General features: G+C 36.8%; 1 protein-coding gene across 10 annotated transcripts in view; it reads right to left on the reverse strand.

Moving 5' to 3' along the window:
* The window catches only part of tns2a (tensin 2a), a 49,286-nt gene that overhangs the window by 15,684 nt on the left and 15,437 nt on the right, over positions 1-18,165 (reverse strand). For 6 of the 10 annotated variants that reach the window (XM_077214036.1, XM_077214035.1, XM_077214042.1 and 3 more), the window contains exons 2-6: positions 15,825-15,930; positions 14,763-14,800; positions 2,144-2,182; positions 1,040-1,078; positions 762-811 (exon numbers count right to left, since the gene is read on the reverse strand). In XM_077214036.1, coding sequence (XP_077070151.1) covers positions 762-811; positions 1,040-1,078; positions 2,144-2,182; positions 14,763-14,800; positions 15,825-15,930 — 272 coding nt within the window. Of the gene's footprint in view, positions 1-761; positions 812-1,039; positions 1,079-2,143; positions 2,183-14,762; positions 14,801-15,824; positions 15,931-16,110; positions 16,177-18,165 lie in introns of all 10 variants that reach the window. The other 4 variants (XM_077214041.1, XM_077214039.1, XM_077214040.1 and 1 more) reach the window with 1 other exon arrangement.

Consider the following 18,165-nt stretch of genomic DNA (forward strand, 5'->3'; position numbering starts at 1 on the left):
CCATCATCTATCTGTCCATCCATCCATCATCTATATCTGTCCATCAATCCATCCATCCATCATCTATCTGTCCATCCATCCATCATCTATCTGTCCATCAATCCATCTATCCATCATCTATCTGTCCATCCATCCATACATCATCTATCTGTCCATCCATCCATCATCTATCTGTCCATCCATCCATCCATCCATCCATCCATCCATCCATCCATCATCTATCTGTCCATCAATCCATCTATCCATCATCTATCTGTCCATCCATCCATACATCATCTATCTGTCCATCCATCCATCATCTATCTGTCCATCCATCCATCCATCCATCCATCCATCATCTATCTGTCCATCCATCCAACTATCCTCTATCTGTCCATACATCCATCCATCCAAAACCGCTGAAATCATCATCAAGACTGACGGAAGTCCAGTAAATGTAATTTTTTTGGATAACTGGAGTTTGTTCTGAGGGTTGTGTTTGATTGGACACAGCTGAGCTGTCTAAACACACACCCTGACACACATTAGCTTTCTGCTCCTCACCACACTGCGGCCAAAAGAGATTTTTGACTTTTCACATCAAATCCGAAGGGAATAAAACCCTGCTGAGATGAGGTAACTTATCTGAGATAAGTAGACATTAGCAGAGGAAATAAAGTCTCAGAAGTTAAGCATTCTCCACCGATCCTGCAGCGATCAATGAACTTCATGGTTTGAGATTTGATGCTTTAAAAGCTTTGATTCTTTTCAGCCAAACATACCTCGGGAGAGTGTTTCTCTGTTTACTGTAGGTCAGAGACTTAGTCGAGCCCTGGAAAAAGGACAAAATAAGATTATATCCTTGTGTTTGGTAACAATAAATTTAACTGTTTTGTCTAGGTGACTGTGCCAACTCTTGGCACAAAATATTGTATTTTCTGTTTATTTAAACCATATTTGTTCTAAATATCTTTTTATAAATATAAATATAATCCCTGATCTAGAGGGAGAGCCATGTGTCAGTTGTGAGAGAATGAAAAAATAATGATAAAGTTCTTACCAGATGTTGAATGTGTCTAGAGGAGGACGTTCCCCTTCGCTGCAGCAGATGAGAACACAGATATATGAACAGAGGAACAACACATAAATGTTCCATATTTTTCATTCATTACTTCCAGAACCATAATGCAATATTTATGTATTATCTGAACCAGAAGTGCAACTGGTGACCCCTCAAACAATTACAGGACACCCTTGATTACATCAATATACTTAACTAAATGAAAAGAATCAAACAAACTAGCAACCTAAATATTTACACACTAATGCAAGTTAATAGTTATCTTGTGTTTTAGGACATCAAATATTTTCAGCATTTCTAAACAGTAGTTTTGGCCATTAGAGGCACTATGTTAGAAAATGCTGGTCAAAAGGTTTTGAGACACCACCAAAGTCATAAGACACTTTAATTCAGCTAATTCATGATTAGCACATTAATAGACCACAATTCAAAGTTGGGGTCAGTAAGATGCTTGTTAAAGATATTCATACTTGTATTCAGCAGCAAGGCTGCATTAAATTGTTCAAAGGTGACAGGAAAGACATATATAATGTTGCAAAAGATTTATGTTTCAAATAAATGCTGTCCTTTTGAACTTTCTATTCATCAAAAAATCCTGAAAAAATATTGCATCACAGTTTCCACAAAAATATTGGAATTTTTACATAGATAATAAGATGTAATGTTTCTTGAGGAGCAAATCAGCATATTAGAATGATTTCTGAAGGATCATGTGACAGGAATAACTTGCATGTAATAATATTTTAAAAAAGAAAAGTTATTTCATATGTGTTAACTCACAATATTACCAATTCAAACAAATTCAAATTCAGCCATGGTGAGCATAAGAGACTCTTACTGACTCTTAAAAATTTTAATAAAGTTTTACATGCTTTTAAAACAAAGGATAAAGTCATTTTTACCTCTATCAAGTGACCAAATGACAGTGAGAATGAAAAAGGAATAAATGAATGAGTAAATGAACAAGGAAGTAAATAATGAGTGAGCCAGTGAGTGGTATAAACGGAAGAAAAAAGAACAAAATATGATAAATGATGAGATAATAGGAAGGATACAAAGAAAAATCTCTCCAGAATCTCTCACCAGTTCGGAGGGCTGCGCTGGGATGCAGGCTGTGTTGATCTGAAACAGAGAAAAGGAACATGAACTCACACTCTGCATCGCCTCCACCGTCCAACACAGATACATTCACTCATAACCCCGTCGTCTTTCCCTTCTCCATCCGTTTGTCCTGAGACGAGGAAAAGGGAGTGGTGAAGAGGGATCTGTTGAGATGGAGAGAAGGAAATGCTTCCCCAAAGCAACAGATAAGCAAACTATCTGCTGATAACACTGAGACTGGAGAAAAAGTGAGATGCAAGGCAATGTGGGTGATGGGCAGCAATCTAACACATTAGTACGCACATTCCTCTCGGATGATCTCGTACAAAATAACAGGACACAACAACATAAATTGTGGCACAGTATGTACATAACAAGTCTCTTACACACCCGAAAAGACACAAACCATGTTTACATGTCTACATGTTTTGCCTTGTGGGGTAAAGGGGGCGGAGGCATCATTAGTGTGGCAGGCAGGAAAACGTGTGTGTGTGTGTGTGTGTGTGCTGAAATTCACGCTTACGTAACATGAAGTGCTCCCCCTCCCCGCACATCCGATTCCCCTGCCCAATCCTGCCCTGTTTGTTTGGCCACAGGAAAAGGGCTGAGGCATGGAGAAGTCACTCTGAAGTGCAAAGACACTACACTAGGCCTTGACCTACGACTGTGTGTGTGTGTGAGTCTAGGGAGTGAGATAGAGAGTTATTAAAAGATTGTATGTTTTTGTTCAACAAGACAATGAAACATAACTTATGAGGCACTGGAGGATGGAGGGACTTGTTCGTTTGGGTGTTTGTGTCTCCGAAAAAACATGCTGGATATGCGTCTGTGTTTCCTTAAAACCAGATGAAATTAAAAATGGAAGTTTTGTGGCTTTTAGCATGTCTGTTTGGACTGGAGTCATACATATGCTAGCATAGCCCAAAAGATAGCCGATTTAAAATTGACCAAAATTGGACCAAAAATCCTGATGACTCATCCTGGACTTGTGGGCGTGTCCTTAATTTTATCCAATCAAACACTCTCTTGATTAGATGTACAGAGCGAGTAATTAGTAGTGTGATGCTCTCTACTACACTACTCATATTTACAGCTTGTCGTTTTTCATTATGAATTGAAAACCTCGATTACCAACTATTTTTGCCAAAATATGCAGCATACAATAACACACAATCAGTGTACGAGTAGATACTATCAACGAAAGTACTGTAACTTAACCATCTACTTCCAGTTTGATGAATATATCAGATTTTCTGCTTCTTAGCTTACAGTATTACTCAATCAGACTGCCAAAATATAATTTTACACAAAATTTGATTACAAATTATTTTTTATTTCAGGATGATAACCAGACATCACTGAACTACACAAGCAACATGATGAGGTCATATGATAAGTACACGACTGTTCAAAAGTTTAGGGTCTGTACAATTTTTCAAACATTTTTGAAATAAGTCTCTTATGCTCAATAAGACTGCATTTATTTGATCAAAAATACAGTAAAACAGGAACATTGTGACATATTATTATAATTTAGAAGAACATTAAAAAGCTGAATTTTCAGCCTCATTACTCTGGTCTTCAGAGTCACATGATCCTTCAGAAATCATTCTAATATCAGTGTTGAAAACAGTTGTGCTGCTTAATAATTTTTATGAAAACCATGATACATTTGGTAACACTTTAAACTGTTTTACTGTTTTATTTCGAGTTTGATGAATGAATTTATCAGCAGTAATATCAGCAGAGATTTTTAACATTTCTTTCTTGACTCATTATTTGATCCGACTGCCAAAAGTCTTTAATTTAAAAAATGCAAAATAAGATAATACAGTGCAGTACACTATTATCCCAATAGCCAGTGTTTGTTCATCAGTGTTTTTGTGTGTTGCTAGGTGGGATCCCATTATAATATCAAGTTTCCTCTTTTCTTGGCTAAAAAAGCTGCCGTCACATTTGAAGAAAGTGAACGATTATGTCTCAAAACGCAGTGCGGACAGAATTCAAGGATAATATTTCACTCCGGTGGAAAAAGACATCTTCCCCACAGTATACAAAGACAAGAAATCTCTCTGCGTCTCTCCCCACACACAGAGGGCTGCACAACCTGCCTGTAATGCTGTGAGGGAAGACAAGTGTTAGGTGAAACACAGTGTAACTATTTTTACCAGGTGTAAAAGATATCACTGCGACTGTGTTTAAGACATCTGCAATTACTGACCCTCACACTCTCTTAAAGTCTGTCGCTATGAGCAGATGTTTCTTCTTCAAAGCCCCTATAGCTTTTTCATTTTCCTTTTAATTCCCTGGGAACATTTTCCCACTTCCTCTGGTAACTTTCCCCCTGCTTCCATCCATCTATTCATTTTTTTTCTCTGCGTGTCAGTCATTCCATAAACATTTCCTCATCCATCCTGTTCATGTTTTCATACACTACTCGTTCACCCTTTATCTTCCTCTGTAACTGTATTTTGGTCTTCCTTTACAAAAATGTAATTCAACTAAATACACTACCTTTTAAAGGTGTAGGGTCTACAAAAAAAGTGCATTTTTTTAAGGGGTCCTATTATGCCCTTTTACGAAGTCTTGATTTTGTTTTTGGGGTGTACTAAAATATTCTTTTATGCTTGATTGTACATAAACACATTATTTTTAACATATTTTATATTACTACAGCTCCTCACTCCCCAGTCTGTCTAAAATGTGTCTTTTCCGAAATACGAAATGTGCTGTGATTGGTCAGCTGGCCCAATGTGTTGTGATTGGCAGCGCGTGTTTGGGAAATGTCTCGTCCCTTAACATAACTGTGGGTTTCATTGGCTCAGGTGTAAATATTAAGGATGGCGTCAATTTTAAACCAATTCAAGCTCGATTCAGACTTAAGAATGTTAACAAACAAGAGGATCTTCCAGAACGGATTTTATGCACAGACTTTGCAAGCATGGATTTCACAGGACGTTTCAGAGTGGTATGTTTCTTTTTTAATTTTCTCATACATTTTATATACGATGTAATCCACCATTTAATCGTGAAACTTGTCGGAAAACTATGTTAATACAAACAGTAATCGATCACAAAACTGTGGTTCATTTTCCTAAGAGGCAGCGAACAGTCTTACAAAAGCTAGTAGCAACAACATACAACTTATAATTAAAAACTTTAATAGAAAACGCAATTACAAATAATAAGACAATTTGTGATCCACAAAAAACGGATTGGAAGGATCTGGAAGCTGTTCTCCGTAAAATGTGCAGCACACAAAACTGCCAATGGGTGGTTGCCAGGGCGTTGCTATGCAGTCACTACTTAGGTGTTCTAAATGTTTTTTTATCATGTTACTAATGTAGGTGATGGCTAGGATTTTCTTGATGATTACTTACAGACCTCATCAAAAAAGCTCAAGTATAGATATATGTGTACCTTTTGGGATTTTCTCAGCTGTTTCATTGTCCAACAACAAAAAATGTAAGTCTATCTGCTGAGAGAAGTAATATCACATCTCTTCAAAATGAGATTTTAGGCATCACTCATGTCCTCAGCACAAATAGTGCTGGACGAGCTACACGCCAAAGTTTAATACGCAGGATTAGGGGTTTGTTCAGATCCCCAAGTATGAAATATAACCCCTAATAAGTGCAGTAACTATGCTATTTTGGTGGTCACCATGGTAATTTTTTGTTTGCCGCACAAGCCTGATCGTTCCTTTTGAATCCAAAATACTTCTCTCTTTCCTCTCGCTAATCTTTTTTTTTCCTCCCCTCCTCGCCAGCACTCTTGTTTCTTCCTGTATGTAACCTTCTTTCTCTCCCTCCATCACTCGCTCTGACTTTCTTTCTCCTTATCCAATACACACTTTCCGCTTTTCATTTTTCCCTCATTTAACGAATTGCCAATCCGCTCCCCCTCCCTCCGACCGGCCGGCCGGCCTGGAGCCAGAACAAACTCAGAATTCAATCTGCAAGAGCAAATCTTACGCACGACTCCTGCAGCAGCCTTTCATCCCTCTATTCCTCTATTTATACATTATTCTTTCTTCCCCTCCCTCCACCTGTGCAGTAACAGCAGGCCCCTGTTCTGTGCCCCTGTGTTCTGCAGAGAGCCCAGAGGAACATGTTCCCACGTGTAATGGGACATTAAGGGTGAGGGGCTGTCCACAGGCGAGTCCACGTGCCAAGTGTTGTACCACAAGGAGGCTTTTTTATATGACAGGGACGTGTTTTGTAAATAAATCGGTATCACATCGGTTAATATTAGTATCAGTATTGGTCGATATTGGAAATTTTATTGTGCTGATCATTTACACTATTTTTTTTTTATTATTGAGATTATCTTTGCCATCATCTAACTCTTACTTAAAGTTAATCTTACTAATGCAACATTCAGATTAATTTAGTTTTCGTTTTCATGAGCTGTGTTTCAAATCGTCCCCTGTACCCTCATTTACTATTTTCTATATAGTTGACTTGACATTGGACCAGCGGTTCGGAAAACGGATGGATGGATGATTGTGTTGTGGTCTCCATCTTCTAGCAAGACGCGGGAATTCATTCGGCGTGCGACTCTAACAGTGCATTATGGGTATTCTCTAGCCATTGTGTGTACACCAGTTGTACATTCGTTATTGCAGTGCATTGTGGGATTGAATGGGTGCACTCGATACCGTCCACTATGGTTTCGGACACCAAATGGGTGTCCCCTCAAATAGTGCCCCAAGGGGGCGATTTCAGACACAGCCACTTCTAGTTTGTAGTTTTCCAGTGTTTCCTTTTTGTTTCCATAGTTTCTAGAAGTTTATCATTTGTTGTCATAGGAACTCATTGTTTGATTGATTTCATTCACCTTTTCCGTGTTTAGTCCTTTAGTTCCTCTGTGTATGTATAACCTTTAGTTTGAGTCATTGGTCCGTTCTCGTTTATTTTTAGTTGGTTGATATTCTCCTGCGCCCCAGTATTCCCCCTTGTTCCTGGCTGTTTTTTGATTTGGTTTATTGTTTAATAAAGTGACGTCTGCATATGTATCCTGCCTCAACTACTCTACCTTTCTGCAACTAACTGTGACAACTAATAAAACACTAATAATTCTTCTTTTTCTCCATAAAATAAATTATAAAGTTGTAATTCCTAAATGCACTTATAGCATTTAAATCGATGATAGATTAAAGACCAAAATATTATAGACCAAATATTATAGAAATTTTGATTTTATACATTTTCAACACATTCTGTTGTTTATGTACTGTAAGTCCACTACCGTTCAACAGTATCAACTGTTGTTTTCAACATTGATGATAATCAGAAATGTTTATTGAGCATCAAATCATCATATCAGAATGATTTCTGAAGGATCATGTGACACTAAAGACCGGAGTAATGATGCTGAAAATTCAGCTGTGCATCACAGGAATAAATTACATTTGTAAATATATTCAAATGGAAAACGGTTACTTAAATTTTGATTTACAAAAAAATACTTCTTTCAAAAATATTTTGACAAGTAGTGTATGTGTAGCAGTTTTACCCAATGAAATTAACAGGATTTTGTCTTTTTTATCCGAGGTTTTGAGTGCTTTGCTTAGGCTCAGCATCTAGGAAGTTCCTGGACTGATTTGATACGGTGATCCCAGTAGCAGCTGCTCCATCCGCTCCACACTCGTTTCCTGTTCCGTAGAGGTGTGAGGCTTTTTAAAGAGTTCCTCGGAGGCAGAGAGGAAATGTCCCTTGTTGCTGTGTGTACACGTGTGTGTCGGGGTCTGGAGATGCATGTAGAGATAAAAACGTGGACAGAGAAAGGTGCAGACAAGGATATGTAACAAGGAGTCATACTGTAAGCAGTGCAGGTATACAAGAAGGGTGGAGAGACGAATATGAGAGCAGAGGAAATGGAGAAAGGAGGGGGAGAGATGGAGGGATGCGTGGGAGGGTGGACGGTGGGCTCGGGTGTAAACAGTGTAATTATTGTGATTAGTCCGAGCTGAATGCAGAGGTCTCAGGAGAAGCGGATACTAACACTACACACGTTCTTCACTGATGACGAACAGAAACAGCCTTCAATAGTGAGTGTACGTCTCAGGAAACATACCAAGAATGTGTCATGGTCATATTTCAAGAAAAATGTATCAATTATATTTTGCTTAAAGAAAAGCCTGTTTTAGGACCATCAAGGTTTCATTGTGTCCTTTTCATGAAAATAAATAACCATTCCCATTACTGTAATGAAATTTTTTTTTTAAAATAAACTATAATGTGAAAATAAGAATGATATATTAGTTTAAATTATATGCTTCGTTATGAGTTTGATTATGAATATTGTACAATCTTCAGTTTATGCTGAATTGTATATTAATGTAAAAAAACAGTTTACAGTAATGAGAATCTAATGAGAATCATAATGTCTGGACAAAAATAAAATAAAAAATAAAATAATAAATAATAATAATTTATAACAACAATAATAATTATTGCTGTTGTTATTTAAAATAATATATCTGGAAAATAAATAATAATTAAAATAATAATTGTATAACAATAAAATAATCTATATAATAATAATAATAATAATAATAGAAAATAAAATACTTGGGAAATATTATTATTGTTAATATTATTTAGATAATACATATATAATTTATAACAATAACAGGGTCATACAATAATAATGTTGTTATTATCGAAAATAAACGTATAGAAAATAAATTAATAATTTGTATTATTCATTTATAACAATAACACGACTACTATTATTATTACTGGAATAAACGTGGTAAAAAAATATTTATTATTAATTTGTTACAATAACCATCATTTATATATTATTTTTATTATTATTAAAAGATAATAATAATAATAATAATAATAATAATAATAATTATTATTATTATTATTATTTTTTTTTATTTTTTAATGAATATTTATCTTTGAGCATCAGACATGCAGACAAAACTGCTCTGTAGATTATCATAAAGAAGCATCTAAATAACTTATATAGCTAAAAAGGTCATAATATACAAGTATATTTTAACCAAACCAGAAAATTAGCTATTAAGATATATGTGTACATATCCTCTGACACCATCGTCTAATGCATCTCTACTTACTTCACTGTGATTCTGTGTGTGTTAACATGTTCTCAAGCCTCGAGCAGCTGTGAGCGTGTTAACACACAGTCAGCTTTAAGCAGATCCCACGGGATAGGCTGGGAATACACAGAGGTCTGCTTTCACACACAATATGATTACATCTTTTTATTTGGATTGATTCCCTACATGGAGACAGACCTACTCTCCAAACTCCAGCAGACACGATGTATACATAAACCAGTCTGAGCTGAAATCATCTTCTAATGAACTATCTTTCTCCTTTAGTCTCTCTAATAGGAGTTTCAATATTAGCTCACCCCTTCTATTGTCTTATTGCCAAACTAAACAGGAATCACAAATCCTCAGGCAGCCTATCAAAAAGGTAAGATATGAATAAACCGAAGTAAATAAATTCCTTCCAAATACAAACAAAACTAAACAATTAACCATACAATCAGCAGATACGAGCAATGGAAAAATCCCACCTCTGCAAGCATGGCTAGTTTTTATGATTGTTTATAGAGTCCTTCATGGATGCTATAAAAACAAAGACGTGGACATGTAGAATGTACAAAAACAAAATTAGGAACTTTTAGAAAAGCATAAACACTTTAGCGAAGGCCTGAAGCATCAATGCAATATTGTGGCAAAAAATAACACAGACTGAAATGGCACCGGCTTAAAATTGTGTTTAACTCACACTGTGCACAATGTCAGCTTGATGTTTGCTGAATGAATCATCAGCTTGATCTTTTCATATGGCATCTGCCAACATATCAGCTGTAGCTTCAGGCCAGCCTTCATTTTGCTATTGGAATCACGTTCAAGTTCTTTAAAATTACTGTTATAAGTCAAACGCACAAGTCTCGCAATTGGAGGACAGAAAAAGCCCCATGTTTTGAGATGTCTACAGCTTAAATGGCATGACATCACATCCTAGACTGTATCAGCAGTTGATACTATCATGGTTTTATACACTGTTAGTTCTGTTAGTGTAGTTTTTTGGCATATACCTCTCCTCATTACCCAACATTAGGAGTCGGATGTAATCCAGACCTCTGAGTCAGAGTGCCAATCTCTAAATGATGCAAAACAAAACTAGCACTGCTTTGGACAAAGCTGAGACACACACAGTTAGAATCATATATACACACACACTGGCCGGGGGGAAGCTTGGGAAACACATGGCATTGATGAGCTTATAAAGAGGGGTGATGAAGTGCGAGATTTACTGGAAGAGCCCACCCATTCACTTCCCTCATTTATATCAGTTCATATCCCACTTCTACATTACCATGACCAACACAATGGGAAACAGGATCCTCTTTCCTTGAAAGTGGCAGAAATGATTTTTCCTCCATCTGACGGGCTACTCTACCGTCTATTTCTCTTTTTTCCCCTCTCTGGCCCCCCTAAATATTTTTTTCCCCTGCTTCCACAACTCTTTTTCTCCCTGGGCAGAATTTTCCACTCTGGCACAAAGATAAGACCTTAGCGTTCACAGGATGCGAGGAGTTTTGATTTGATGTGCTAAAACAGCACACTCAAAAGTGAGGGATTTGGAACGCTTAACATTCATAGCAACTTCACTTGCCAAGCAAATGTCTCGCAATTGTCATAAAAGAGTTTGTTGTTAGCATGTAGCTAAGTTCAAGGGGTGACACTATAGGCATACAAATCCATTGCACACACAAATACTGGGTGAAATACTCTAATTTAAATATTTATTTAATAACCTAATTTATAACAATTTAATTGAATTACTGCATTTGTAATCTTTTATTTATTGCGCTTTAATAATTTATTTCTTGCATCTTATACGCCATTGGATTATTTGGATAAGTCTTTTGAAATGCATTATGGGATTTGCCTTCTTGGATGGATACATGTGATGGTGAAGAATTAAAATTTGGCTAAAGCAAGATATAAAGATGCTTACCATAAAATGCTGCCCCTTGACCCCTTGTGTGCTTAATTGTATTGAATATGCAAATCTTTAAAGGTGTTTTTTTGACAAACTGTACTTGCAGATAATATGTTAATTAAATAAAAAGCCATTTAAGTTTACTTTAAAGTACATTTGAAATCATTGCTGTATAAGTTGTCATGCTTTAAGTGCACTTAGTTTTTAAGTGTTGTAAAGTATTTGATTATTTTAACTGTACTGTGTTAATAATACATTTAAAGTTTAATATATTGTAAATGTACCTAATTGTAACTCTCATTACAAATATGCCTATGACAACACATTTCAAAAGAAATTACATTAATGTACATTTTAGATTACCATAAATGCTTTTCAGTGCATTATGCAGCACACTTTAAATGCAGCTCAAAGACAATAGAAGTAATTATAAAGTTACATATAAAGATGTACTTAAGTCCTACTTAACAGTTCACCCAAAATTTTAATTCTGTCAGCATTTACACACTCTCAGGTTGTTTCGACCCTGTATGAGTTTCTTTCTTCTGCTAAACACAAATATTTTGAAGAATGTTTATAACAAAACAGTTGATGTACCCAATGACTTCCATCGTTTTTTTCTTCCTACTATGAAAGTCAATGGGGCCCATCAACTGTTTGATAAGTAAATGATGAGCTCGGGTGAGTAAATGATGACAGAATTTTCATTTTTGGGTGAACTATCACTTTAAGTGGGTCAAAAAAGCACTTTTCCATTTCAGAACACATTATATGCGGTTCTTATCATGGAACTGATATACTATAAATTATTATGGAAATAATATACTATAAAAGAATAAGCTTAAGTAGTTTATTCTTATATAGTATATTATTTCCATAATAAGTACTCTTTTTAAAAGCATGCTAAAGTGTACTTCTTTTTCACAGCGGTAGGTAGCACGCTAGGTTTTGGAACAGAGCCCTGAGAGTCTTTTTGACGTGTAGACTTCAACAGATTTACTCAACAGATAATCTCAACTTTACAGCCTGAAACTCTATAACATCCTCCACAGGCGTGATCTGAACATGACAATGTCAACATTCAGTCAATTAAGCAAATTCAGCTGGGATCCGTCATGCAGAGTCAATTTGACTTCGTAACAACAATACACTTGATCTTCAATGCTAAAAGCAAGTTGAATATGAGTCAATAGCTTGTTAGTGGGCTGGAGGTTATTTCCTGTGGTTTAAAGGTTGTAGACGAGGGTGTATCACACCAGACAGTCACACAAACAAAGAGAGCAGTACTGACAATAATTCACTTTCATCTGTTTTCAGGAAATGCATTTCGGGAAAACAGAACCGGGGTTTTCCATGTAAGTGGGTAAAAGAAAAAACATTAACAGACCACTGAGGTCTGAGACTTTTGGTCACCGTCGCTGTAGGCTACACTAGTGCTGGTTAAACTATGTTTACTGGTTACAGACCAGACACTGCCAGCTCATCTCTACTGTATGACTCAAGTGAATTCATCACAACAATGACAAATATAAATAGAATTTGTCTTAAATCAAAAGAGCAAAGTGTCAGTCCTGATCAACATCATCTGCTGCCAGCTGTTGTTCTGGAGAAGGCTGGGATATTTTTATTGGCTGGGAATTTAAAAAAATGGCCCCACTTCAAAAATGTCACTTAAATAGACTATTTATTATATTAAATATGCTATTTAGAAAGTGAAGTGTCATCTCAACTACTTATAGTTATCCTCTTTGGTGTGAAAGGTCCTTTAAGCATCATAGATATGCTCATGAATGTAAATTTTCCACTAAAGTGCTGTTAGAAGATGCTTGAGTCACGACAGAAGTTGAGGAAACATAAATGAGAAAAATCAATAATCGAGTTGGTTGGTGGACGATCACCCAGACCAATTCCTACATGATACTCAAGCAACAAACTACTTTATTGAGAAACTGCCATTAACAGGTAAAACATGGCCAGACAACACATCTCAAACTGTCATTTTTCACATTTCACTTCATAAGGAACTCTATAAGGACTTCTACAACTCAAGCGATTGGAGTTTAATAACTCCCCAATGTCTTCTGAAGTTATTATCCATTTGTGTCTGAGAGTGCTTCCTCTATAAAGTCTTTGGCTACTTTCCCTTTCTCTATGGTCCACATATCTGTATTACTAAAAGAGCGTTTAACATATGGACATTCCCATTCAACTCACAGATGAAGCCATCTAAGTGTGCAGCTCCAAATCTGTGTAAAATCCCATAAGGCCAGTGCTATGAGGAGGTGAATAAAAAACCATTCACATCTAATAATGAGACAGAGCCCAGGGAGGGGACAAAAGCTTAAGAGCGGAACATGAAACAGCTGAATGGCGTTTGAGTGGATTTTCTATATTAAAGAGCAGAGGAGAAAGGCTTACGTTGATTTCTGCTGTGCTGCATAAAACATCTGCAGGTTATACTCTGAAATGAAGTACTTTTTAGGGTCAAATACAGTATGTAATCATTTGAAAAGTGAGATTTGAGGTTTGCACAGGATTGCTCAGTGTTTTTTTGTTTTTTTTGGTCTACGCTGCCTAACGTTTTCATAATATGGAGCAAGAGTTAGTCGGACACTCCCTGAACCCATGACTTGGACCACTGCCATGGTATCCTATAAGAGGGCTTAAGTGTACTTGAAATTTGTCTTTGTTCTGTCTTGCGAGGTGCTAAGAGAGGGAGGGCTGGTCGACGATCTAGAGGGCCAATGAGGTATTAAGTTTTCTTTCAAGTCGTGGTCTCTAGGGTGGAGGAAGATGATGACTATCACAGCCAACACTCAGGGCCCTGATTCGCCAAGACTGGTACATGAACTTGTCACTGAACAAGCACCCAGATGTCTAAAGAGGAGTGAGCATTCATGAATCAAGACGGACAGTCATCACTAGTATTTAGCTCAACCAAATCCACACAGGATACAAACTTAACACAAATGAGAGTAAAACAAGGATCATGCTATGATTTGTAGAAATTCCACTTAATCATTGAAGTACATCCATTGCACATAATTTAACCTAGTAATTAAAGAAACTTACACCTGAAAATGATCCTATTGAGCTCAACAGATATAGCTGTAGACAAACTCTCTACATCATGAAGAGCGTTTCAGTGGTTTGGTTGATTGAATAACCATGTGCCATGTTAAACCACTCACTGTTTCTCTGCACATTGGCCAAACTTTTGCCAGTGCCAAGGAGTGACGAAAAAGTTATATAAAACTGGGTATCACAGTAATTACTCTATCCAAGGTCAGTAACTGTGAATAAAGCAAATAGCTTAACAGCGTGGTTTGGGGATCTAGATCCCAGGGTGCTCCTCTGATATGGGTGTGCCAGAGCTGGCATCCATTGGCCTTATCAATGAGTCTTTCACTATGACTGTGTGGTGCTGGGGTGCGGCTGCCAACACTGCTGCCCCAACACAGGGAGGCCTTCAGTGCGGGAAACACAGAGAGCGAGCCTTTAGCTACATAAACTCCCAGTTTATACGCTCATGTTAATCTAAAGAGCGAGTGAAAGAGACATTGATACACTGAAATGGTGAGAAATGGGAAAAATGTTCTTACCTTGGCTTCGCATTTCTTGTGAGTGGCTGTTTTGCAGACTGCGGGCAGTAAAGAGAGAGATGTGAAGGTTAGGAAGGAATACTGACTAGGTTTGATATAGTTTCATTAGGCGTCAGTTGTTTACCGTGAATCTTGGGGAACCCCCTAGACTAGTGAACTATTAGATTTATGGGAGTTTGAATCAGGAATGAATAGCTGAATAGTATCGAAAATCTTCCTTTTGATTATTAAAAAAGAGTGTTATTTTAGTATTACTTATATACTACTATACTATTTCTTAATATTTTGAAATAGCTTTTATTTTTGTATTTACAGTTTTCATGTAATTTTTTTAAAACAGTTTAAAAAAATATAAAGTTAATAAAAAATAATTAAAATAAGTTTTAATAAAAAATTATAATTTTAGATCACTGGCATGGAAAGATTTTGACAAAAATAGTTTAAATTAAATTTAAAGTAACTTAAAATTAACTGTAAGACTGTAACAGGATTTAGTGTGAAAAGTGCTGTAAAAATATTTCTCTTATAATAAGTATTAAGAATAAAAATTTTCCAGATAATATTTAATTTCATAAATTATTTAATCTCAAATATCAAATAACATATTATCTTTATAATCACACTTCTGCTCTGCATTAATTGTGAGACAGAAATACATCTTTTTATAAATAAAAATCCCACAGTGATTTCACCAAGTGCAATATGTTCCTTGTTCAGCATATTTGTTGATCCTGGAACAACAATCCAAACATCAGATTTGAGGGACAAGCAGAGGACAAGTTTACAGTTTATGTTTACAACCATTATTAAGTGCTTATACATCAGTGTTATTCAACTATCATTTCCCTCTGATTTTAGGGATAAGTTATGGGTAGGGTTAGGTTTAGGAGTAGGGATATGGTTAGGACAAAATTTTCGGATAGGAATGTCATTCCAGGAGCAACAATATATGTTGATCCAGGAACATGTCTTACTCTGCCAAATCACGGTGACCCATATGTGGGTGTCCTTGGCATCAAAAAGTGTTAAAACCCCTCGCAATAATGTTCAGATGTCACTCACCTCGACAGAAAGAGCCCAAGCTCTCCACGCTCTGCCTGCACACCCCACACTGACGCTTCTTTTTGAAGGTCTTTTCTTTAAAGACGTGGGGCTCGCCCTTCCCCGCCTGGAAAACACAAACAACATTTTTTATTTTTTTTTAAAGGCTGTTTTTTACCCTAAACTCAAGCTTCTCTCTCAGTCACTTTCTGAAATCCTGTCATTTTGTCATTTAGTTCACTATTTCTCCCAAAAAATGTCTTGCTTTCTGCTCGGTCATCGCTACCGTTCCATTCCCCTCACTGACCTGTACTCTCTTGTGGATGTCAGGCCTCAGTCTCTCTTTCCTTGTACAGCAGCTCATCTTTCAATGCTAAGAACAAAGACAAAAACCCGACAAAACCTTTTATCTGAAAGTGACGCATCTTGCGGTGAGAAACTTAATGAACACGCTCTGAATCACTCTACGTAACAATCCTTATGTGTAGCGTCTGACTATAAAATGCCTCACGTCCACATGCCCTCCTCAAATGCCAATATGCATGTTAACACTTCTGAATAGGACCAAGACTAACAGACAGCACAATTACATAATGCACCATGTTTGTACACTCGGTTTGGTTTGGTTTTAACTGTGCATGACGTCCCAGCAGACGAGCATAATGCAGCTTTGTGTTTGGATGTGCACTTTTCCATTTGGCAGAGAGGTAGAGGAGTTAAGCACTCTTTTCCACTCTCTCTCTCTCTCGCTCTCTCGCTCTCTCTCTCTCTACCCTGTTTGGACAGCTGGCGAGAAATGCAGCATGTGCCCGTTAGGTGTCATAGTCACTGCTTCAATGAGCTGGCACCATCACATACAGCCACTTGAGTCCTTCACTCTTCAGCCATTGTCTTGAAGTACAATGGCATCTCCAACTATTACCTGTGAATACCCTCCTATAGAAAACACGCTTAAAGGTGAAGGTGCTTTTTAAAGTTAGAATATGTTTCTTAAACCCAAGTTTAATGTGTACAAACAATCAGAAGTAGTATTTATGATTTACAAATGAAATTTCCCTTTTGCATAATAAAATAGATGAACAAGGTGATCTCTAGCCAAGAAACCACATAGAAAATTCAAGCATGAACTAGAAACCAACCAGAACACTTTACTACCCACATTATAACCCTAGCAACCACCCAGAACATCACAATAACCACATAACAACACATCAGAACACCCCACTTTCCACATAATGACCCTAGAAAAATCACCTAGAAAATCATAACAAACTGATAGCAACACCCTAGCAACCACCCAAGGGGTGCGTTTCCCATACAACGATGTAACTCGCTGCTTACCTAACATAGTATGATGCATCGTTGAAGAAATCAACTAGCTAGTCAAGACTGTTTCCCAAAACCGTACTGTCGCAAATTGGCCGTTCAACCACGTTGGTTAATGATGTCACTCAGATGGTGGAGTAATAACTTCTTCTAATGAATCTGTTTGAGATCGAATAAATTCTAGATGTTTTGCTGTAAATTACGGACATGGCATCTGTGGACTATTTCTCATTATTCTCAGTTATTATTTTGCTTTATTTCTAGATTAAAACATAGGGTCCTACGTACATACGTACGAGCACGTATGCACATATGCTTTAAATCTCTTAACAAACTTAAACATGTAAATGACATTTATGTAAATAAAAGATACAGATTGTACTGAATGTTAGCTTGCTTATTTGGCTCAGAATAAGGATTTATTGAGTCCACATGTCATGCAAACAAGAAACTATGCTTCTTACCACTGGTCCAGAGCTGTTGTTCCAACCACACAACTTTGCAATGCTATTTGCGAATGTTCATTAGATCTATGGTTTCGTGAAACACAACTTGTTGAACTACACTGATTATGACAGAACTTGTGACCATAGTTGGCTGACAATGCTTTTGGGAAACGCACCCCAGACCCCCGAACTTCCCACATAATAACCCTGTCAACCACCCAGAGCATCATAACAAAGATAGCAATACTCTAGCAACTACCCAGAACCCCAAGAACATCATAACAAATAAATAGCAGCACCCTAGCAACCACCCAGAACATAATAACACCATAGAACACGTTCAGGACCAAACAACTGCATAGGAATCAGCTAAAACATCTAAAGCTTAGCATATTGGACCTATATAGTTCATAATAATAATATTAAAAAAACTGATTGATGTTAAGGACTTTTTAGTAAGATTTTATAATAAATAATTGGCAAAAATGGTACAGCGTTCAGACATCACTCGATGTCCAATGTAAAATCTGTTTCTGAAGCAAAACTACTTGAGAAGCAGAGGATCATCTGTTACTGGTCACTACATATGT

Source organism: Siphateles boraxobius, unplaced genomic scaffold (assembly GCF_051911475.1).
Source record: "Siphateles boraxobius isolate OS27281-9 unplaced genomic scaffold, OSU_SipBor_1 68, whole genome shotgun sequence".
In the NCBI taxonomy this organism is placed as follows: Eukaryota; Metazoa; Chordata; class Actinopteri; order Cypriniformes; family Leuciscidae; genus Siphateles; species Siphateles boraxobius.